Genomic DNA, 24,713 nt, shown 5'->3' on the forward strand with positions numbered 1-24,713 from the left:
TGGCCTAATGGACACCCAGCCAGAAGTGCACATTTCCCACATACTATGAAACAGTTGTGAAACTGTCCATATCTACACTACAAAGAAAACTCTAACAAATATGAACAATTCAATCATATACGTACCAATTCTCTGACTAGACTTCAACTATGGGAGGAGTTAATAATAAAAATAGAATTTAAAATCCACATATGTTAGGAAACAAAAAAGAAAATGTCACATGTAGGGGAGAAATCAATGACAACCAGAAAAATACACTCAAATCAACATTTCCTAATAGTTTAAAATTATAAGGTATTATTTCATTTGATTGTTAGAATCCTGTGAGCCACACATAACCCATAGTATCTCTGTTCAACATAGAACAAATGTCAATTGTGCATTTGACTATTTTAAATAAGAATATGTAACAAAGACAATCTGGAAAGGAAGAAAAGGAGAAGTGTTCACCACTGAACAGGACAGCAGGAAGGCAAACCAACCGACCCTTTTAGAAATTTAACAATGCTACAGAAAACTGAGTGCATTCATATGGAAAGCTTAGAAACTGCCCTGGTCTGCACTCCTTAGGAAGATTTCTGTTATAGACAAATTTAGGAGGTAAAGTGTTTGTTTATAATGCACACAAAACACCAGAAATCTCTGCTGTGTTATGTGTCCAGTGACCACAGTCCACATGTCCACTGGCACTCAGAATTCTGACTTGGTCGCAGGAGCTATTAATAGCGTGGTGGTCACTAACGACATTCCAAAAAGTGCCTATGATACAAAGAGGATTTTTCCTTGTGGACCCCTCCCTTTCCTTTTCACGTGTGGGATATTTTTGGAAATTTTTTTCCATCCACTAAAAGAGAGAAATTAAGAAAATTCTAGCATGCTTCTGTGTCAGCAAGCACTCTTTCAGTCCAGGGAGCAGAGGATGATTGATGAACCTGTCAGGCCTACAGTAGCAGACAGAGAAAGTTGGCACAAGTTCAGTGTTACTGAAAGAAACCTCAAATACTTATTTCATCTCTTCTATTAGCTTTAATCCCATTTCAGCATGAGCTAAGAATGAAGCTTTCACAGTCGGCCATATATTTACACAGGCAAGCATTGTCAATTTTCTGCAGTGAGAACATGGAGATATCCTGAGAGAGTGAGGTATTTGTTTCTTACCTTTCTTGACCGAAGAGCAACAGAAAATATTAGAAAGACTCATCTGCACCTCATATCCACTGGCTATGCAGCTCCTCAAATGACTGCATGTACTTCTGTTCAATTTGTAGCCAATGAAGTTCAACATGGTTCTTTGATTAGATTAAGTACAAGTGTGTAAAAATCACAGTGGTGATGGACAGTGGTGTTCCATACGGACACACCTGCTGGAGAACAGACATTAATACGAAAGGGATTTACCTCTAACACAGATCACCTGCAGTGTGGGTGAACATTCCTTGCCTGCCCAGAGCCAGTCCGACACAGTTCTGTATGGACTCCGTGGCGGCCTCTGCTGACTACTCACTGAGCAGCTGAAGCATGCACAGATGCTGGTCCTTAAAGAGCTTACACAAAGCAAAACAGACACAAAAGTGGGGGAAGTACCATCTAGGGCAAGATGATGATCCTTGGAGATGCTAGATGTGAAAATACATTTGGGTGGAAATTTTCTCCTAGGCATTGTTTACAAGATGAAAATATTAAATGCTACAAGGCCACCAATCATGTATGTCTTGTCACTCAGTGAAACACACAGTATTGTGTTGTACTGCAAAATACGGTATCTCCAAGCACATTGTTCAAAGGACACCATGGCATCTGTCACAGGAAAAGCTAGTCTGACCCTTCCTTAGGGATGCTGTGATAGGCGGCTGCACACTTGCCATTTAATCCACAATGAGAAACCATTTACCCTTGGTGAAAATGAAGCAGATTCTTGAAGGAATGGACACATAGCAATCTAAGCTAATCACCAAAAAAGAAGACCACATTTGATTAGTAATAAATCTGTCCCATTTTCGCTCTTCTCCTTCAGATGATCACATTTAGACATGTGAGCACGCTTCTTCCATTGGACATTTACCTGGCTCCCTTCACAAGCTCCTCTCTTTAGACCTAAGAGTGCCACTGGATATATTTCTAAACTTGAAGAAGAGGCTATGTGGTTGGTGGGAAGATTTGGGGGAAAGTTTCTCATTCATCTGTAGATCAAATTCTTAGAAGGTAGAAAACTTCGCTAGGTCCTTCTCCATTGCGGCATATTGCTCTTTGAGCCTTTCCATGGCTCTTCTGTGCTCATCATCCACTTCAGCTCGGCGCTGTGGCTGTTCTTTCATGAACTCCTCCCACTGGAGCAGACGCTGCTTCTCACTGGCTGTCAAGTGGTCATTAATCACCTGAGGAAAGAAAGCACGAAAGCCACATAGCATCTTTCAGACATAAGTAGTTACACAACAGCACATTATCAACTGACAGTTATTGGAACAACCAGTTACAGGTAGGACAGTGCTAAAAGTGCATGACTGTCTCAACAGCCATTAAGAACATTATACATGAGGTCTATAACCACAACACTTGGGAGGCTAAGGCTGGAGGGTCACTGTGAGTTCAAGACCAGCCTGGGGTACAGAATGACTTGCCTCATAAATAAATAAATGAATGAATGAATAAATAAATAAATAATAAATAAATAAACGTATGATATTAGAAACATTTCAAATTTTTCTTACTATAAGTGAACATGGATACTCACATTTCTACAGTCTCTAAAGTGCTCAGTGTCTTTATGGTGCCAGCAATTTGAAGTGGCACCAGGGTCTGAAGCAGAGCCTAGAGGTCGCTGGGACAGTCCTCTACCACCAGCTGCCTTTAGGGCTGCTAGTGCAATTAAATGACAAAAGGTCAAGTCAGCTTCACACCTTCATTTCTCTCAAATTTCTCAAACTACAGGTAGGTTTTTTGCTTTGGATTTTGTTTTTTCGAGGCAGGGTTTCTTTGTGTAACAGCTCTGGCTGTCTCAGAACTCACTTTGCAGACCAGGCTGGCCTTGAACTCACGGAGGGTCAGCTGCCTCTGCCTCTGAGTGTTGGGATTAAAGGTAAATGCCACCACACCTGGCAACTACATATAGTTTTAATCAAGTCTAAAAATACGTACTGAAATGTCACTGCAATAAGTTAAAATTTTCTGTCTTACATTTTCTGAAGCATTTTTTTTTTGATACATTAGAAAGAATCATATATTAGCAGTCACTGGAGGAGAATCCAAAACATCTTGTAGTTCAGTCTAGTTTTTAAAGTGATGTCACCATCTCATGTCAAATGTCTAAGCTGTTTTCAGGATGGTTTTTAACATTTCTACACCAACAATGGTTTGCTTTGAGTACCATAAAATACAGGTAGAATATTGTACAAAAGAAAAAAAAAAGATTTGAATTCCGTCTAAGTTCTATGAAACAAACCACCAGAAACTAGACAGAACATGTAAAGTCCTTCCAAACTCCTGTATACCAATTCCTAAGAGTCCAAGAGATTCCCCAAACAACACGGGCTACTGCTGTTGTCCCTAGTTGCCTCCCAGGGGTTGAAGGCAAATCTGAATTGCTAAAGACACAACAAATTCAGATACAGGAGTTGGAAGATTTGAGCTGGATCTCACTTGAAAGCTTCCTTCCTGAGGTCTAGCAGAAGTACTATGCAAACTGTCAAAAGAGGAAAGCATTTGATGCCTATGAATCACAATGATTGGCAGGGCAAGACAGCCCTGAAGATGCAATAGTGGCACTCTTATCTTGGCAGTAACCAATAGCTGTCTAACTTTTCCTTATGCCCACAGATAAGTGCAACCCTCACTCTTATCAAAGAAGCTCTTTGCAGCAAATGGAAACTATTACAGAATACAACTGGCCAAAATGCAGAGAACAACTGACCATAGGGCGCCCAACCCTAATTAATATATCTACAGCACAACTTTACCCTAAGACTCAGAGAACATCTCAGAAGATGAGGTGGGAAGAGTGTAAGAGCCAGAGGACCAGAAAGTCCGCTGTAAAACTGTGCCTCCTAGACATAACAAGGAACCTACACATACAAAATCTCAGTAATATGGCTACCTAAACAAGACCTGAACAAGGACAATACTAGCTGACATGTTAATATGGAAGGGAAAAATGTCATGGGGCCCCAACCCTAGACAAAGAACTAGAGGCAACCAATGAAAGCTGAGAGTAGGAGAATTAAGACTTTCCCAGGGATGAGGCCCCTAATTGGTTGTTCAATGCCAAGTAGTAAGCCCTGAAACCAATAACACTAAATACTTTATTTACAAATATGATTCAGAAAAACAGGCCATGAATTTAAGAGGGAATGAGGGGGTGTGGAGGAAGGACTGGAGGGAGGAAAAAGAAAGGGGGAAATGATGTAATTATATTCTCATTTAAAATTTTAAAAATTAAAAAGAAAAAAGAGTCAGAGATAGACTGTGAACTTAAATGCCAGCACCATTGTGGTGATATAATGTGTACCCTAATAAACTTGCCTGAGGATCAGAGGACAGAGCCAGCCACTAGATAGACATAGAGGCTAGGCAGTGGTGGCACACACCTGTGGTGATATAACGTATACCCTAATAAACTTGCCTGAGGATCAGAGGACAGAGCCAGGCACTAGATGAGACATAGAGGTCAGGCAGTGGTGGCACACACCTTTAATCCTATCACTCGGGAGGTAGAGATCCATCTGGATCTCTGTGAGTGCAAGGCCACAGTGGCTACATGAAATTGATCCAGTATAGGACAGAAACAGAGTCAGGCAGTGGTGACACATACCTTTAATCTCAGCACTTGAGATTTCATGCCTTTGCTTGGGAAGCACACACGCCTTTAATCCCAGGAAGTAACATGGCAGGGCAGAGAAAGGTATATAAGGTGTGAGGAAACAGGAACTCACTCCCTTTAGGCTGAGGATTTCGTAGAGGTAAGAACTAGTGGCTGGCTGTTCTGCTTCTCTGGTCTTTCAGCTTTCACCCTGATATCTGGCTCTGGGTTTTTTTGTTTGTTTGTTTGTTTGTTTTTTGTTTTTTAATTAAAAGATTATCTAAGCTGAACAACACACCATTACTAGGGAAAAAGTGAAACTGTGTCTGGTAGTCAATATGTTCTGGGGGCTCTGGAAAGATCAATACACTCTTAGTGCCTATGAAATGCACCCCAGAACTAGTTGCTTAGCCCACTTCTAAAAGTCCCTCTTGTAAAATCATATGATCTCACTTTACAGACAAACAAATGAAGGCTTAAGGACAGACCTTTGTCCTTCACTGTCCCTCATCTAACAGCTAAGCTGCTGAGTCAAGATCAGGTCTGTTTAGCATGGGACCCATGCCCCTCCCACCAAGGACAGGTCTTTGGAAAGGCAGTTTTGCACAGGCTGCTAAACCTTTCTTTTGCAAGAGGAAGAAGCTCTGGCTATAGGTTTTCTGCCAAGTTGTCCAGTGTTTTCAAGAACCAAGAGTTTTTAAGTGAGAATTAAAATGAGTCTGAAGATGTGGTTTTAGTTAAATGTCCCCCTAAAATAAGCCGCACAGAGCACTGGGATGTGAGTGGGAAGAGAGGGCTACATGAGGATTCCTGCACCCAACACATTTGAGAAACGATTTCAACAACCACTTTAACACATTATTGCTTTAAGTTGTTAGTCTTGCAGGTTGGAATTCTCCATAAACTGAACAAAACATGAGGAGCTTATTACATTAGTTTGAAAGAATTTTTGCAAAAAACCAAAACAAAACCATGAAAACTGTGACAGCTTAAAGGAAATGCCATATACTAAGAAGAGAAAATATAAACATACTTCATGTAAATGGCACCTTGTTCAACTTTATTTATTGTGTGCCGCCTTGTCAGCCTGAATCCTTCTTAATAAATACAGGAACTATTAACACACATGCTCAGATGTCAGTTTTCTCCTTTCTCTGTAACTGAAAAGCCATAACTGGCTTAGCTGGCCTTTTGATTTGTTCCATAAGGCAGCTGCCTAGGCTGCTCTCCCACCCAAGTCAGTGCAGCTCAATGGAGACCTGGGAGGAGGCACAGGAGCCTCACTTCAAATTCAGGGTCACCTATCACCAACACCATGACACTGAGCAAGTTAAAAGTATCTTTGACCTAAAGAACTGAAGAAAATTATACTTTGTGTTCATAAATGAAGTTTATGAAGATTGGAGGCAATACCTGTCAAGTTCCTAGCTCAGTGCCTGAGGTGCTCAATAAAAGGTAAATATTATTGTGTAACTCGCAGTAAGCTTCTAAAAAGCATACCATATCACTGTTTACCCCACCCCGCCAGTTAAAAGTGTTCATCTCTTAATTTTAATAACATCGGTTTTAGCAATAGGGTTTTGTAATAATTCAAATAATACAGGTGTGTCAAGTAAAACCACAGGCCTTTATGTTCAATTCATCCCACCTGATGTAACCACTGTTAGCCACTGTTAGAAAAGATTCTTAGGAGAGTTAGTATCAAAGACCAAAGATCAGCATTTCTATTCTTAAAAAAAAAGTATGTGTGCATGTGCAGCCAGCACCCATGGAGGCCAAAGGCATCAGATCCCCTGGAGTTATAGATTGTTATAGGGGCACTAAGTCATGATGGGAATTGAACTCTGTTCCTCTGTAAGAGCAGTATGTGTTCTCTCTTTTCAATTTTTTATTTATTTTTATTTATATGTATGTGTGTGTCTGTGTGAGTGTACGTTACGTGTGTGGGGGTTCCCCTGGAGACAAAAAGGGGTGTTGGATTCCTAGAGCTGAAGTTACAAGCAGGTGTGAGCTGCCTAAAGTGAGTGCTGGGACTTAAACTCCGGTCCTCTAGAAGGGCAGTGGGGCTCCTAACCACTGCACAACCTCACCAGTCTGAAAGCAGTAAGTTCTCTTAAATGCTGAACCGCTTCTCCAGCCCCAAGTATTTCTATTCTGGAGTTGCAGAATATTGCGACTGCAGATGTGTACATACCCAGGTAGCATTTTGCTGTCCTGCAAATCATTCCTTGCACTCAAAGCCCAGGTGACCATTAAGTTTAAAGCTGACAACTCCCAACCCAAATGAAGATCTTCTGTGGCTTTCCTACCATGGAGTTCCTGAAATCACTACTTTAACCTTACTTAATCTCTGCTTTAAATAAGTTAGTTATACGCCCCTGTACTAACAATGCTGCAAGTGCATACTTGTACGCTAGAGAAAAAAGCTATGCGGTTTATCTACAAACACTGCACTTTCCAGGAGACACTGGGTGTAAGTGTCCAGCATCACACTCTTCTAACCAGCTGACTGGTGTCTAAGACGGCATTGGAAGAAGAAGAAGAAAGGGCTCATCAGTGAGGTGGAAAGAAAGACTCTCAGTACCAGAGCAGAGAGGAGCAGACACTGTAGCACAGGACCCCAGGGAATCTGGACTAGAACACAGCACAGCATTTACCTCTCCACCTCCTGCGGAGGTAAATACGACAATCACCATAATATAAACTTTTATATTTTAAATAATATTCAATTCTGTAGAAAATTCACCAGAAACACAAAATACTTCAAAAAAGACAAGACCATGGAATATAGTTTTTAAAGGCAATCAAAATCATAAAACACCGTGTTTAAAAATAAAAACTTAAGGTTTGTGCATAGCTATATGCTAATATTATGACTGCTTCTTAAAAAATATGGAATTGCCATATAATTTGGCAACTCCACTTTGGGATATTTGCCTAAAAGAATTAAAGGAAAGGACATGAGTAGATATTTGTAAACCCATGTCAATGAAGTATTATTTAGGACAGCTATGGGTTTACCCAGGTGTCCACAGAAAGCTATAGACTCATACAGTGTAGTGTGTGTGTACATATATATACACACAAATGTAGTTATACATGCATAACTGCGTAACTATTCATCCTTTAAAAGGACAAAACTTCGGCTGCATATTATCATGAACAAACCTTGAAAACCAATTCTGAAGAAATAAGCCATCTTGAGCTAGGGATATAGCTATGTTGGTAGAATGCTTGCCTGGCATGCATAAATAAGATCCTGGGTTTAATCTTCAGCACCATCAAAACCCAAAGAAACAACAAAAACCAAAAAAAAACCAGGACTGGAGATAGAGACCTGTAATTTCACCACTTAGGAGACAGAGGCAGAAGGGTCAATAAGTTTAAGATCATCCTTAGCTACACATCAAGTTTGAGATCATGCTCAACTATACAGTGAGTTTGAGGCCCATCTGAGTACACTCTTTCTTAGGGTGCATCATTATGACATAATTCATCCAGACAGAAAGTAGGATGCTGGAGGCCAGGCACGGGGGAAGAAGATGAATTAGTGTTAACGAGTACTGAAAACTGGTTAAAGGCTACACCCATGCAGCCAAAGACAACAGCTCTAATAATATCTCTATCTACTGGGTCAAATGAGCAAATTAAGTTACAACAGAGAAAGTAAGAGCAAAAATAAATTGGCTTATGGTAGTACCACATTAGAGACATTTAAGTAGAAAATGATCCTGAGATTAATCTTTATCTAGAACCAAGTCTATGAATGAAGCCTGGACACACAGGAGAAACATTTTTGCATGTGCTAGTCTAAGTTACTAATTCCCTTCATCTTCAAGAGATGTTTGACATGGGAACACAGGATGAGAGAGATATGCTAAGGCAAGCAGCGGGCAGAGGCCAATGCCAAGGAAAGCCCCATGGAGACCCCATTACACATACGGGTTACACAGTGCCAGCAGCACCAAGGCCGAGGAACTCTACTAAGGGAAAAATCCAACTGAGGTTGGGAAGGTCTTTTGGAAACCCACATGGCACATAATGCCTATAATCCTAGCACTTGGAGGAAGAGGCCAGCTTGAGGGGTTCTGGTGAGATCCTGCATCAGAAAGGTTTGGAACATCAGTTAGTAGTACACATGATGTTGATTTTACTCAAGCTTCACGGGGTATAAGGAAAATAACTTTGGTTAAAAAGTATCACTATGAGAACTACTAAAACTGTTTTACATAGAGCAGTATGTACTCATGTTACTCTGCTCATTCTAATTCTATCAAGAACAATGTTTATTTTTAAACTCTATCAAGAACAAGGCTTCATGTAACGTCACTGTTCTCCTGACACCATCATAATGGACACTAGCTAAAGTTGTAAGTGTCTGTGGTCAAGATGAAACAGAAGCCCTCACAGTCGATTCCTTGTCACTGGGGTGTCTGGACAGGGCTACCCAAGTGGATGTGTGGACATGGAGCACTTTTACATTCTGACAGTTGTTCCTAGCCACCTCACCTCTCCATGGCCTGTTTTTAAGAGCAAGTGGACTTCATGAGCCAACTGTATTTCAGTTCACTATTCTGTTAGTGCCCAAAATACAACTCTGTAGTAGGGTAGCTCTTAAGACATGCTAACCAACTTCAGAATGTGCATATATTGTTCTCCTGAATGTACTTTTAGATATCAATTGTGGGAAATGTGATCTGGACAAATGACGCTTATCAATTGACTTCCCACAGAATTCCACAAATTGTCTTAACATAAAAGAATTACTGATTAATGGTAACAGCCTATTTTATTCCATTACTACTCCCATCTTTCTTTGTTTTAAAAGCCTTTCAAATATACAGAACATGGCCAACAGGATAACCCCAGGCAACAACGAACATTAGGCAATAAAGTGCAAAGAGAGGTCATTTTACATCTGTACATACTTGTTGTCCAAGGGACCTAAGCTTCACCTTTATGGTGTGTGTGTGTGTGCGCGCGCGCACACACACACGTGCGTGCACGCCCAGGAGGAAGTGGGGTGACAGTAAGTCAAACAAACAACTTTAAGGACCTGTAGCCATATACTTCTAATGCTCTGATAGTTAGCAAGTATAAAACTGAAAAAAATTGGGACTCAGACTAAAGGTTTATCCCAGAAAGAATGTAAGGCATTTTTACTTGGTGCTAGTCTGTAAAAATGTACCTCTTTCCTTACTTCAAGAGTGTTAATTTATTGAACTATCTGGAGGGAAAAATCAGAGTATCTCCTTATAAATGTAGGCCACTGACTCTCCACTAATTCGTGGTGGAACAGTATTTCAGTATTCAAAAATGCTCACGTTTAAAGCCAGGCACAGTGCAGAAGTCTAAATCACAGAAGGTGGGAACTAGAGGCAGGAAGACCAGGAGTTTAAGGCTATCCTTTGCTACATAGTACAAGGCCAGCTTGGGTTACATCAGGACTCTGTCTCAAAATAAAACAAACAAGCCAGCATTGTACTGGATATTCTGTTCCTACAAACAGAAATGCTCCCTGTGCCACAATAACCAAGTGTCAACACAGGACTCAGGATCCCAGAGCTGTCATTTGGATGTCCCAACTGGCCGCACACTAGCTTCTCCTATCTTCTGTCTTAGCTTACATCCCTTCCTTCCCTCTAACAGTTGTCCTCTACCCACCAGCAACTGACTTCTTACTGACCAGGTGGGGCAGGTGTGGACCGCCTTCCTAATCATTCCTCTGGCTAAGATCACACAAGGCTTCTGTAACTTGACTACAGTGCTGACTTTGGCCTATTTTCTATTAGTATTTGTGGTTTAGGACTCCTGGATTTTAGCTCCCCAGGGTCTAGACACTGCCTTAATTGTAACAAATGAGAAAGTGTTTACCCCCTGGTGGCAGCTGGTAAAGCACCAGCCCACAAGGCCATTCCAGTCCCTGCCTTCAGTTCGCTCAGCACTGTGCTGGCCCTCCACCTGCCTTGGGTCTCCCAGCCACAACTCGGCCTTGTGCTCTCAGCAAAGCCCTGCTTTCAGAGCTGGACCCTGGGATCCCCAGAGTAGCCTACCGACCCGGCTCAACTACCAGGTCCCTTCAGGAAGGTTTCTACCATCAAATTGTTGAGCTTCAGAGCTCTCTACTGACATACAGAATAGAATAAAGGATGTAAAACCACAACTCTGGAAGGTTCATTCCATTTTCTGTTTATGCTATGGTAGACCTCAGTTAATGAACACACAGACAGGCACTGCTTTTAGAATGAATAGCAGTTTCAACATCTGTACTAGTAAATGTGAGATGTATTTTTTTATTAATTTAGATCAATGAATAAATTACAGAAACACTAAGAAATTTCCAGGTGAATTATCACATTAACTCACATTTTTACTTGTTTTCCATATTTGAACTATGATACAATTCAAATCAAGCAGCGCATTGCCTAGCTAAGGCTGCACCCCCTGTGACTGTCCACTGAGTGCCTGCCACATTTCCTAAAGGAAGGTGAATAATGCCTGCCCCACTGAATATGCTTCAGGCTCAGAGGAAAGGTTTGTGTGTCCCAACAGGTGGGCACTTTTCACAGCAAACAAAAGTCCTATTTTCTCTTTCCCGTGAGAGACAAATACTACTTTCAAAGAAAATATGGAAATGTTGAAAAAAAGTCTATATTCAAATGATAAAAAAAATGGATGGGGGCTTGGAGACGGCTCATTGGTAAAGAGCCTGCTCAGAAAGAACGGGGTCTTACGTCCCCAGCATCCAGGTAAAGGATGGGAGTGGCAGCATGCAGCTGTAACCAATGCTAGGTTTGGGGGAGTCAGACAGGAGGGCCCCTACAGCTCACTGTCTAGCAATCTACTCAAATTGATGAGCCCAGGGTCAACAAAACCCTGTCTCCAAAAGTGGGGTGCAGGGGATTAAGGAAGACACCAGATGTCCATCGCTGGCCTCCAGAAGCACAAATGCCAACAAGCACACTTGCACACCTCACCACAATGCATACAAACAAACATTTTTTTAAAAAAAGATGATGGTACCACCATGTTTTCAATACATCTTAATGTTTTAGCCATGTTTAAATCTTTTTCCCCCATGTATATTTGTTGTGTGTAAGTGTTTTGCCTGGATGTGTATTTATGCATCATGTGAATGCAGTGCCCGCAGAGGCCAGAAGAGGGCACTGGATTCCCTGGGACTGGAGTTGCAGATAATTGTGAGCCATCATGTGGATGATGGGAATTGAACCTGAGTCTGGTGGAAGAGAAGCCAGTGTGCCCTTAACTGCTGAACCATCTCTCCAGCCCCATTCTTAAGTCTTTTAAAGTCAGCATATCAGAAATGTCAGAAAATGAACTCAGAGAACTTATGTGCCCCCTTGCTCAAGTTACCCATTCATTTTTACCTTCTTCCGTTCCTGTTCTCTCTGCTGGAGTCTGCAGATGGAGTCGTTAGCGGCTTGCACTGAAATAAAATAGACATTGGGGTTTCAATGGTAAGGAAGAAGCCCATCTGGACTCTTTAGATCTCAACAGACTATATTAACAATAGGTATTAGCTGCCAGATGGAGGGGTGGCTTGGAGGAAAAGCACATTTTGTCAATACATTTAGGGTGATATAGCTGAAAAAAAAAAAAAAAAACCACCATTTTTGACCTTTGAGTTGTAATCCAAAGGGCATAGAAATACTAAGCCCACTGACAAGTTGTCAACAACCAACTCAGTATTCTCTAAAAAGGGGAAATGCCAGATGAGGCTCCTCAGCCCCTCGCTTTTCTGACTTACGCTGCTGTTCTCTCATAGGCAAGGCTTGACATCTAGATGGCCTCCACAGCTTTCCACTCACTCTTCTTGCCTCTCCTCCTGTCTTCTAACTCATCCTGGATGCTGCTACAACATTCACCTCTCCTCAGCTTGAAAATGCACTAAATCATTTCCATTTCTTAGGAACCAAAATTCTAAAACAGGGTGAGCATCCCCAAATTTGAATGCTCTAAAACCTAAAACTCCCAGTGTGCTGGTGTGAAGGCACAGGAAGAACCTTCCACCCAGACCTCATGTGATGGGCTCAGGACAGACTCCGTCGTAACAGTGCGGGAAAGCACTCCCAGGCTGGTAGGACTCCCAGAGTTCCTCAGATCTCCCCATTACCAGCTGAACTTTGCTTCTACTCTAACAAGGCAATTCGCCTGCAGGCCAACAGCCAGCCTTGGCCAGTTGTGAATGGTCTTCTACCTGCTTGCTTGTCCACTGATTCCTGACATGTCTGCAGAGCCTGCTACATGCCCAGCTCTGCTCTTGCTGGGCTCCCCACGCCCTTAGCTCCGCATCTGACAAGTCCTGCCTGTACATCCAAACATCTGTTCTGGCCACGTCAACCTCCTTACTCTTCTCCAACATGCCAAGCATACTCCCACCACAGGGCTTTTGCATTTGCTACTGCCCTAGGACATCTTCCTCTCAATTTTCCTGCAAGTCTCTGTCCGGGTGTCATTACTCATTTTACAAATGAGGATAGATATGATCATTCATGAGAAAGCATAGTAAACTGTTAACATCTTATGCCTGATATTAAGTATTATTAATAAGAATCATGTAACAGGGCAGGGATTTGGCTGCACAAGTGTGAAGACCTAAGTTTGGATTTCCAGCTGCTGTGTCTGCAAGCCCAGTACTCAGGGCAGAGACAATTTAGCCAAAATGCCAAGACCCAGGTTTAATGAGAGACCCATAGGACAGTCTGGTCTACAGAGTGAATTCCAGACCAGCCTTAGCCACAGAAAAGACCCTATCTCTAAAGCAAAAACAGGAACAAGAGTAACTCTTCACACTCTTCACACACAAGCAGCATCAAGTGATGGTGTGCTGAGTATCCTATTCTCTCTGCTCCCCTCACACAAAGTTCTCTCTCTCTCTCTCTCTCTCTCTCTCTCTCTCTCTCTCTCTCTCTCTCTCTTCTAGTGAAAGTGTTTTCAGTTGTGAAATTCCTTCAGCAGAGGCATGGCCCAACAGCACCAGCTTCTCTTACAGCTGCTGAAGCTGGAAGCCATCTAATTGTCTGTCTTCCTTCCCCTGCCCAGGCCTGATCACATCAGGTCACAAGGTCACAGCAGGGCAGGGACTGTGATTTCTTTCAGAAAACTATGAACCTTCACCTCCGGGATGCAGCCAGAGGATCTCCTTTTCAAAAGCTGCATCATCAGTGACCATTAACGAATTTTGCTGGATCACAGGTGACATCTAAGGACTGAGGGTTAGCTTCCCAGTTTTTTTTTTTTTTTCCCCTTAACAAATGAGAGGAGTAGATTAGATCTGCCTTCTTCCTGTGGCAGTAAGTATGACATCATCGGTCCTAAGTGTGGCACTACCATTTCCTGTTTGTCTTTTTTCCCTTTTGGCTCTGTGAACAGAACTTAAAAATCTGTTTTTCTGTCTTCTTTGCATTTCTGGATCACTCTGAGTGCAATGAAAAAGAAAAGCTGTAGGACCATACAACTTTTGCTGTCTCCTGTCACAGCCCCTCCCCCAGATTATAATTACACCATTCCCCCCACCCCTTTCCTCCCTCCAAAGCCTCCCATATACCCCTCTTTGTTCTCTTTCAAATCCATAGCCTCTTTGTCCATTAACTGTTATATAAGCATCTATGTATATACATATAATATATTCCTAAATATAACCTACACAATCTGTGTAATGTTACTTATATGTAATGTTTTCAGGGCTGACCATTTAGTACTGGATAATCAACTGGTGTGCTCTTCTCTGGGAAAACTATATCCCCTGCTCTCAGCGTTCCTTAGTTGCCTATAGTTCTCTGTGTACAGTTGAGGCCTTGTGGGCTTTCCCCCATCTACTTTGGCATGTTTAGCTCATGTTAAAGCAGTTATGCTGATGAGACTTCATTGGCGTAGCTGCTGACATCACTCGGAACCACAATCTCATAGCCAACTCCCTGACCCTCTGGCTCTTGAGGTCCACCCCTGCTTCTTCAATGTTTCCTGAGACTTAGGTTCGGAAGTGTTATGTAGATGTATCCAATGGGACTAGGCAATACAAGTCTGCAATTTGATGGCTGTGGTTTTCTGTGGCAGTCTCTGTCTATTGTGAAAAGTCTCCTTGATGAGGTGTGATGACTACACTTATCTGTGGATTGTAACAGCCTTTAAAAGCGTCCATCTGATGCACATGACAAGCCTACAGTTCTGTCCCTCTATAGAACTGTCTCCATGTTTGGAAAGAACATCCAGCTTCAGAATTTGATTCCCTGTGAAGTTATTCACATCCCAGCCACTTAGCGACAAAACGGAAAAGGCTTTTTTCTTTTTATTTCATTTTATACTACAGGTGTGCAGGCATATGAGCTTGAACAGGCCAAAGAACAACTCTGTAGTTGGTTCTTTCAGTTCACTATGTGGGTTCCAGAGATTGAACTCAGGTTGTCAGGCCCATTTTGTAGACACTTCCCCTCACTTCATATCACTTTCTAGCTACACCCTTCAACAGGAAGCATTCTCTTTGGCTATCTGTGTCAGGAAGCTGTACTGACTTGGGAAAAATAAGAGTAACTTACCAATGGCCCTACCTGAGATAGGGTCTCAAGTAGCCAAGGTTGTCCTCACACTCACTATGTAGCCAGGGGATGCTCTTGCCTTAGCTGTAAATAAGAACTACTGAAATAGACTGAGGGGAGAACCTGTGTCAGAGGAAGAAATCCGAGAGTGATGAACCAGAAGAAAAGGAGGGCTGTTCTTGGATGCACAGAAAGTAGCATCTGAGAGACTGGGGATGGAACTGAGTTGGCAGAGTGCTAATCTAGCACATACAGCTCTAGTTAACACCTCCAGAACTGAGGATGTACATGCCTGGAGTCCTAGCACTCAGGAGGTGAAGGCAGGAGGATCGAAAGTTCAAGGATATTCTTAGTTACACAGTGAGTTCAAGGCCAGTCTGAATATGAGATCCTAAAAAAATGTTTTACAAAGTGGTATCCTGAAGCTAAACTTGAATCTGGGAGTCAGAACAGTTTGTTCTGTATGACAGTTCTTCCTGTGATCATGGGAGAGGCATGGCCATTAAACCACTATACATGTTAGTTTCTTCAACAAGGAAGTAGAGAAGATAATAAACACTTGTTTATTGTGTTAGGATTGTTGGCATTGTGGTACATAACCTGTAATCCCAGAAGTCAGGAGGCTGAGGAGGAAGGATTACCATAAGTTCAAACTAGCCTGGGCTACATACCCAAATCCTGTCTCAAAAGCAAAACAAAACAAAAGGCAAGTGAAGACTCCAATGAGTGAAGTCCATGAGAATTAGTATTTGGTGATGGGCGTGGTAACAGAAACCTATAATCCCAGCACCCAGGAGGGTGGATAAGAAAATAAAGAATCTGAGGCCAGCCTAGGCTACATGGCAAGTTCTAGTAAATAAATGAGACTCCAGATTACATCTTTTTTTTGGGGGGGGGGCGGGGTTTCCGAGACAGGGTTTCTCTGTGTAGCTTTGCGCCTTTCCTGGAACTCGCTTTGTAGACCAAGCTGGCCTCTGCCTGCCGAGTGCTGGGATTACAGGCATGCGCCACCACCACCCGGCCATCCAGATTACATCTTAACCAACTCACCTATAAAAATTTATGCCAAGGGCCATGGGAGTATACAGCAAGTGATAACTAGGTTTAACAGGTCGACCCACCAGATGACTAACTCTCTGATGGGGGGCCCCACTTGGCAATGCCATGGGGTGACTGTAAATGACTGGTTTCTGTCTGTAATTTTTCTCATGTACAACTACATTTCTTCCCTTAAAAGAACAGCTGTGGGGTTCCTTCTATAGCCCACTGGTAATATATTTTACATATTTGGGCACACACAGAACTGTAGATGGTGAGGAAGATGATTTCTGCTTAAGAATAGAAATAATACTAGAATATTTTTCATAACTGACACAGGAAAGTAACAGTATTCTCAGTCACAAAGATGGCTAATTTTAGACTTTAGAATAAAATCCAAACAGATAAGCTGCCCCTACAGAGAATATACAAACATAAGTTCCCAGGTGTTTATTGTTGAATCAAGGTCAGACATGAAGCAACTTTGGTAGATATAATCCCCGGCAGTAATTCTCTTTCCACACATACCCCAACCACTCAAGGTTCAGCCAACTAACTGTTATTATTAAGTCCTGAATTTCAATGTCACTTTCTGTCTGGGAAAGAGCTAAATGCACGGCCAAACATTACTCACTGACCGGTCAATGTGACCTCCCTAGCCTGAGAAAAACTGTGTGACTTATCATGTGTAATGAGAATAGTATGGACCCTGAAAATGTAACATATAATTGTTCAGAGTTTGGCTGTAGGGGGATAGTGAGTGTGAGAGTGAGGTGTGTATGTGTGCTGAGTGAGGGGATGTAGCTTAATGGACAGGGAGAAAAATGTGAGAGATAAGCAGTGTGGGAGAGTGAGTAAGAGAATGAGTGAGTGAATGATGTACAAGAAGTGTGTGTGTGTGTGTGTGTGTGTGTGTGTGTGTGTGTGTGTGTGTAGAATGTAACTGTGGAATGTAACTATGTGGAGACAGATTTTCAGAGAAAGGATTGTTTTAAGATGAAGTAAAAGAGAAAGTTATCAGATCGTGTGTGTGCTTTTCCTATTACCCCTCAGACAGAAAAAAGGACAGCCCTCACCGTATTTGTGGATTTATTTACTTATTTTTTTTTTGGGGGGGGCATACCTTGGGCTGCTGGGGGCTGGTCCTCCCACTACTGATAAATTTAGTTGGAGAAAACAAGTTGACAAAACTCTTAGAACTTTAAGATGCTCCAGAAAGACGTTGTAGAAAAACAAGTAGGGGTGAGAAAGGAAAAGAGCAGACTATATGGGACAAACAAGGCAAGGTGCCTGTTCTTAAGAACAGCAGAGAAAGCCACAGCAACCCTATGGCTGCCTTGGCATGCTAAAGAACACCGTTTTAGAAAGAGACTGGCTGTGATGATAAAACAGAAAGGGAGACTGCAAACTAAAGAAACACACTGAGCTCAGCAGTGCCATCAGATGCAATCAATAAAGCAGAAGAAGAAAGAGTCCAGGCATGTGCATACATGGGTAAACCCAGCACTCAGGAGGCTGGAACAGCAGGACTACCATGATCTTGAGGTCAATTTGGGCTATACTGTAGGGCCCTGTCTCTAAACCAACACCACATGAAATCAAAACAAACAAGGATTGAATAGTGTAAGCAAGAACAATGGACAAAATTCTAACTGTGGAGCACAGAACTGAACTCCGAAGGGAGAGGGTGGGCAGGGAGAAGGACGTGGTGCTCAAGGTCCGGTCCCAGCTGTCCTTCAGTTCTAATCAGGCATCTTTCCTGGAGAGGCATTCACTAATGCTGCAAACAGCCGAGACAATACCAAAACAGGGAGAGGAACCCGGCTGCATCTTCTAAAGGCTTCATATCGTTACTCTCTTTAGGGCAGGCTTCTAGGAACTTCTGCCTGGCCTGCAGAAGCACTTGTCTTCAGTTATTGCCTTTGGGTTTACCTCACTTTTTTATTGTTAAAATGTACATGAATTCTTAAAACTTTAACTGAAAAATTATGTGTCCCCTTCCTATCAACCCCCCCCCCCCGCATGTATCCCCAATGTCTTCACTCGCTAATCAGCCAGCTGTCACTCATCACGCCACTCCTCCAGTCTGCTATTCATGGAGACAGCTGAAATCCAGTGTTGTGGAATATCATTTTATGGTGTGTTACATTTTTGTTTAATGATGCAAAGATGTGCTGCATTCCTTTATGTTGCATTTGTTGAACTCTGTGAAGCTGTGTTACTGTGCCTATCTAAAACACCTGATCGGCCTAATAAAGAGCTGAACATCCAATAGCAAGGCAGGGGAAAGGACAGGCGGGGATGGCAGGCAGAATAAATAGAGAAATCTGGGAGAAGGAAGAGAGATCGAGGAGCGAGAAAAGAAGGGGTCAGCTATGCACCCACACTGCCAGCCCTGGAGTAAGAGTGAAAGTAAGATTATAGAAGTAAGAAAAGGAAAAGCCCAGAGGCAAAAGGTATATGGGATAATTTAAGATAAGAAAAGCAGCTAGAAACAAGCCAAGCCAAGGTCGGGCATTTATAAGTAATAATAAGCCACTGTATGTATGTATTTGGGAGCTGGGTGGTGGGCCAAAAAAGAGCAAAGAGTAAAAACAACCAATTACAATCAAGTTCACCACAGTTAAAAAGCAATGATTAGTTTATGCACTTACTTAGTATAACATATTACATTCTTTCTTCCTTTTAAAGCTTCGCTGGCTGGTAGGTACTAGTGGTAAGTAAATCTACAGCACATGTGAGACTCTGAGGTCAAGTCTCAACACCAAAGAAAACAAATTCTTTATCTTCCTCTCCTTCCCCTTTCTTTCTCTTTCTTCCTTTTTCTTTTCTTCTTTTTTTTTTTATTCTTGAAACAGGGTCTGACTTTTAGATCAGGATGGCCTATAACTCACTATGTACTTGCTTCAAACTTCTGGCAATCCTCCTGCCTCAACCTCCCAAATGCTAAGGTTAACATTGGGAGCTACCATACCTGGGTTTCTTTTTGTCTTATTAATGATACCCTTTTGCTTTTAAATAATATAAAGATAAAGTCACCATACTTCAGAACAGGAGATGGGTGAGGGACCCTTAGTGTGGTCACATCTGGCTATATGAGTGGGTAACCTGGATGCTCCCTGTTCTTCTTACTTGAAAACCAAGGGAAGATCTCTTTGCCCTCAAACTTGTTGAAATTTAGAAGCCTATTAAATAATTGAGAAGCAGGACACAGACACTTGTATCTTCAGAACAGGTTGGCTATGATGCTCTCCCTTAAGGGAGGCCTTCTTGTGCCCTGAGAGACTCTTGGTTTTTTTTTTGTTTGGTTTCTTTTGTGTGTGTGTGTGTGTGTGTGTGTGTGTGTGTGTGTGTGTGTGGTTTCTGATGAGCTGCAGATAGAGTTGGGCCTGAAAGCATCTCTTACTCAGCCCTAGGATACTCTGCCCAAGTGAGCAAGGTCCGCATCTGCAAGGTTCTCAAACATGAATTCTAGGAGATAAAGGTGGTGGTTCCATGGACAGACACAGAAGTATAAGACTTATCAGTCTATGCTATACTTAGATGAGAAAATACTCCATGTTGAAGCTTGTTTTAATGATCTTACACAAATAAAAACAAAGATGCTAACACGGGTTTAACAGTCAAAATGAACTCTGCCAGGGATGACAGCTGGATCTAGGTGCAGCACGAATTGCTAAATGGTCTTACTAATTAAAAACCCGGATCCTGGTATTGGGGTGAATGCTGAAAGATCAGAGAAGCAGAACAAGCCACAGCTAACCTCACCTCGACAACTCCTCATCTGATCCTGTTTCTACGAATCCTCAGACTGAAAGCTTCTGAGTCCTCACCAGAACGGATCTCAGCTGAACTGCTGCTAAAAGCCTAAAAGCTTAAAAAGACCTCTAGTTCCTGGTCCTCACACCTTATATACCTTTCTGCTTCCTACCATCACTTCCTGAGATTAAAGGCGTTTGTCTTTCCCAAGCAAGACATGAGATCTCAAGTGCTGGGATTAAAGGCATGTGGCACCATGCCTGGCTGTATCCAGTGTGGCCTTGAACTCACAGATATGGATGGATCTCTGTCTCCCAAGTGACAGGATTAAAGGTGTATGTGTCACCATTTTCTGGCCTCTATGTCTAATCTAGTGACTGTTCTGTTCTCTGACCCTCAGATAAGTTTTATTAGGGTTCACAATTTATTGGGGACACAATATCTCACCACATCCAGGTTAATTTTGGAAACTATTCAGTTTGCAGGCTCATCATCATTTCCATTAGAGCCATGAGACTTAGCAAACTAGACACGGGAAACCCTCTCGCAGGAGCCCCTTTGCAGCAGCTTCTCCCCAGCTGGTGGAGAACAGCCAAGTTTCTCACACCAACAGTACCACGCGAGGACTTCCTTCAGCCGCCAGATCCCCAATCACTAGAACAGAATTCTCCCATTCACGGAAACAGACTTTTGGTTCAGATTCTAAATTACTGGTAATACTTTCCAACATCACCAGGAAAGCCTGAGAGCAGAAGAACTCTGTCTGAAGCGGAAACCAGGAGTGATCCATAAAGATGTGTCTGTAGATATAGGAGAAAGAGGTGGCATTAGATCGGATGGGTGACTGTGTTGGTCTTCAGGGATGCTTCAGTCGACACCCAAGAGAGAGCAATGACATATGAATGTGTGAACACAACACGAAGAATGAATGCAGGCAGACGTCCTGTTTGTGACGTGACCAATAAGGGGTGGGACTCCAAGTTCTACACTAGTATTTCTAAGTGTCGTGAGAAAGACAGGAGGAAAGAACGGAGCCACTTTAGCTGAGGCTAGAAGACCAACTCAGCCAATTTTTCAAACATGGGATCTGAGATCCCAGGATAGCTTACTTGATTTAAATCCACATCATTGAGAGAGGCGACTCTCTCTCGGGTTACCAGAGCGCTAATTCCCAGGGTGCATGCACACATTCATCTCAACCCTGTGAGGACATGGATTTTGGCTGCACTAAGCCAAGACTACAAATCGAGGCAGCTCAGAATCTGTACAGATGAGACTGCTCGTGTGCAGTAACCGTGAATGCTCGTGTGCAGTAACCGTGAATGCTCGTGTGCAGTAACTGTGAATGCTCATGTGCAGTAACAGTGAACACTCGTGTGCAGGGTTCAAAGCGAGCAAACAGGGCAGAGGGCTGTGACTGCCGGCCTGTTCACGTGATAACGCTGTCACCACCTCTAGATTGTCTTCCTATTCTCTGTGCTAACAGTGAAATGTTTTGCGTCTCTCCAGTAGATAAATGGTTACTTTGATAGGAGACACTTCTCTGCATTTTTCTGAAAATGACCGCACTGTATTCTTTGCAGTTGAGTAATTTTCCATTACACATACAGGAGCAAACATATTGCTAACCTCCCATATTTACTTAGACAAGTCTAAAAAGGCATAAAGCTGAATTCAAAGTTAAGAGTTTTAAACTCTATTATTGAAAATTCGCATTAGATCTTACAGGGTCTTCTTTATTGGAAAAGCATTTAAAATGCACTGGTATCTACCTGCAAGCTTTGGGGTGGTCTGTGCTGCTTTTCAAATGACCTCATTCTGAAGAAAACAGAAACTATGTTCATTGATTCCTGATCTTCTAACGAACAGGCTTGTTCTGAACTTTGGAAACGTCTCTCCACTCCTCTCTGGAGGTCCCTAAAATATCACCCTGCTTGGCAGGTAGCTTGTTTTTATTTTAAGGTTAATTATTTCAGTGGAGGTTCCTCCAAAATGCTTCTGCCAGGTTCACAAGTCATGTGACCAACCATGCCTCTTGTCCATGCAGACAGTGCTTAGAGCAGAGGAGGCCCTTGGTAAATATAAATATACATATATATGTATGTATGTATGTATGTATGTATGTATATTAAAGTGAATGAGTGAATGGCTACTAGGTTAAAGCAAAAAGCAGAGAGGAAATATTTTCCAGTGTGTGCACGTACAGACCTAAGCACAAAGATTCTCAAAAGATAGGCCTGCCAACTCTCCATGAAGGTGACAGTTATTTGAGTGCCGTTTCCTTGTGGAGGTCACCCCCAAGTACAGCATCAGTCCACAGGAAGACCCCACTGACAATTTGGGAATGTCTGAAGACTCCCCAAGGAGAATGTGCCACTTCTACCCTAGAAGGAAGTAAAGCCACTTGGGAAGGGGAGCAAGAAGCTCTGCAAACCTCATGCAACCCCTCAGCTGCCCAGGGAGCAAAGCCGAGGCGTGGTTCTCACCCCCAAATGCCACGAGGAGAGAAGCATTGTGGTGTGTGGCATCTGAGTCCTGCAGCTAGGGACACACTCTTTTTTTTAAATCACAGCTGTCCATGCTATTCTTGGACGGCAAAGACAAGGAAGAGGCCAACTGGGCAGAACCTTAGAGAACTTTGGCTAAGGTCATGGGAGTGAATTTGGCAGCTGGACTCTGTAGCCGGACAAACTGACCTTTGCTAGAATGGATCTGTTTTTCCCTAGCACTTCAGTCCCTGGGTCCTTGTTCCCATTTCTCCAGCATGCCGGAGCAGCGTGGCTTGCAGCAGTCTGCTCTTACTGACCCTGGCATGGACGTTCACCTGGAAGTACTGATTAGAAAGTACAGAAAGGAAGGCCAGCCATGGGCCTTTCACTGACCTGGCTGTTAACACCTATGTTTTCTGAAATGAATAAAGAGTGTTCCATAGCACATTAGTCCAGTTGTGCTTTTTTATTGATAGTCTCAAACACCCATTTAATTGCATTCCTGCAAAGGGTGACTTTTCTGGGGACAGAAAAGTCAGCTATTTTCCCAGTCACATTTGCTCTTTGGTGCCAAGAATGTCCAGGTGATGTTCAGGGGAATGTGTCCCTTGGGTCACCTGCATTGAGTTTAAGCTCATGGAGCTGAGGAAAATTCTGTTGCACACTTGATCCCACACTCCCAAGCAAGCCTTGTTGTTGGGTTCAGTCAGCAGAGAGGCAGAGAGGCTTCTGAAACAGTTTCTGTACTCATCACCATAACACACATTAAACCATCAGATCTAGTTTTAGCAAACTGACAGACACAGTCAATCCTTCTGGAAGTATGGTCTCTAAAATATGGCCACCACCATAGGTCAAGAAGTCCATGTGAACTCCAAGAGCATGACGAGAGACCAGTTTATGAAAGCATATTCTCGGGTGCATGCAGGAATGCCCACACATGCATGCTTAAAGAAGCCAAGAAGCTAAGACATGCCCATGCAGAAGTGCTTTGAAAATAAAAATCCTGGCTGTCCGATTTTGTGAACAGCCAGGGGTGGAAGTAGGAGCTGGCTGAGAGTAGAGGAATACGCGGATTGGAAGGGGTGTGTGGGAAGGAGGTTGAAGGAAGCCTGCAGGAAGGGAATTCACTGAATGTTCTATTTGTGTTTCCCAGAGCTAAGGAACCTACTCCATCAGCGTGGAGGAAAGAGACAGCTGCCGTTTGAACACTGGCCGGTAAATGGCACAGGCCGTGTGTACACAAATACCCAAAATGCCAGCCCCACACAGTCATGTTCTAATAGCACATGTGCAGGCTGTATCCTCTCTAAAGGGACACTTGAATCACATCAGTATCAACGTGCAGCTTCCGAGTTCTCACCACTGCTTCGGCATTAGTCTGTCGTTAAGAAGCCTCGAGACCTGGTCCGTGAAGTTCAGAACACACTCATGTTTCTTGCAGCTTGTGTTGAACATACTTACATACACACATATGTACATGATACACAGATTCCAAACCCCAATCCCATTCCACAAGGCTTTTCCTTGCCTTCCTCTGTCTCACTTCTATATTCCTCTACCCCAGGAAAACCTTGGTTCCAAGAGGCCAACACATCTACTCACTTGTTTATTTATTATATGTACAGTTTTGTATGTATCCCTGCAGGCCAGAAGAGGGAGCCAGGTCTCATTATAGATGGTTGTAAGCCACCATATGGGTGCTGGGAATTGAACTCAGGACCTCTGGAAGAGCAGCCAGTGTTCTTAACCTCTGAGCCATCTCTCCAGCCCCCCTACTCACTTGTTTTACCCTGAAACTCACAGGAAATTGGTTCAGAATCATGGCACAAGTAATGATCCACAAACAAACCTACCGAAGATGTTCAAATTACATTCTCCTGGTTCCCTCAAACTGGGCAGGGGGATAGGATAGTGGTTTTTGTTTTTTTGTTTATTTAAGCTGTACTCAAAGTCTACTTGAAGAACCTTCTGGAAAGACGGAGTAGACACACTCATTCCCCACTTTCTAAGTAGAAACTCCACTATCTCAGGTATGTGGATGATAGACATTTCCTTTTACAGTTTTAGCTCAATTAA

General features: G+C 42.7%; 1 protein-coding gene across 1 annotated transcript in view; it reads right to left on the reverse strand.

Moving 5' to 3' along the window:
* Nucleotides 1-269: 269 nt before the first annotated feature.
* Bloc1s5 (biogenesis of lysosomal organelles complex 1 subunit 5) overlaps nucleotides 270-24,713 on the reverse strand; it is a 50,038-nt gene continuing 25,594 nt past the window's right edge. The window contains exons 4-5 of the mRNA XM_036188589.1: nucleotides 12,181-12,239; nucleotides 270-2,375 (exon numbers count right to left, since the gene is read on the reverse strand). Of these exons, the coding sequence (XP_036044482.1) occupies nucleotides 2,196-2,375; nucleotides 12,181-12,239 (239 nt within the window). The 3' untranslated portion in view covers nucleotides 270-2,195. The remainder of the gene's footprint in view (nucleotides 2,376-12,180; nucleotides 12,240-24,713) is intronic.

The sequence above is a fragment of the Onychomys torridus genome, chromosome 5 (genome assembly GCF_903995425.1).
Source record: "Onychomys torridus chromosome 5, mOncTor1.1, whole genome shotgun sequence".
NCBI lineage: Eukaryota > Metazoa > Chordata > Mammalia > Rodentia > Cricetidae > Onychomys > Onychomys torridus.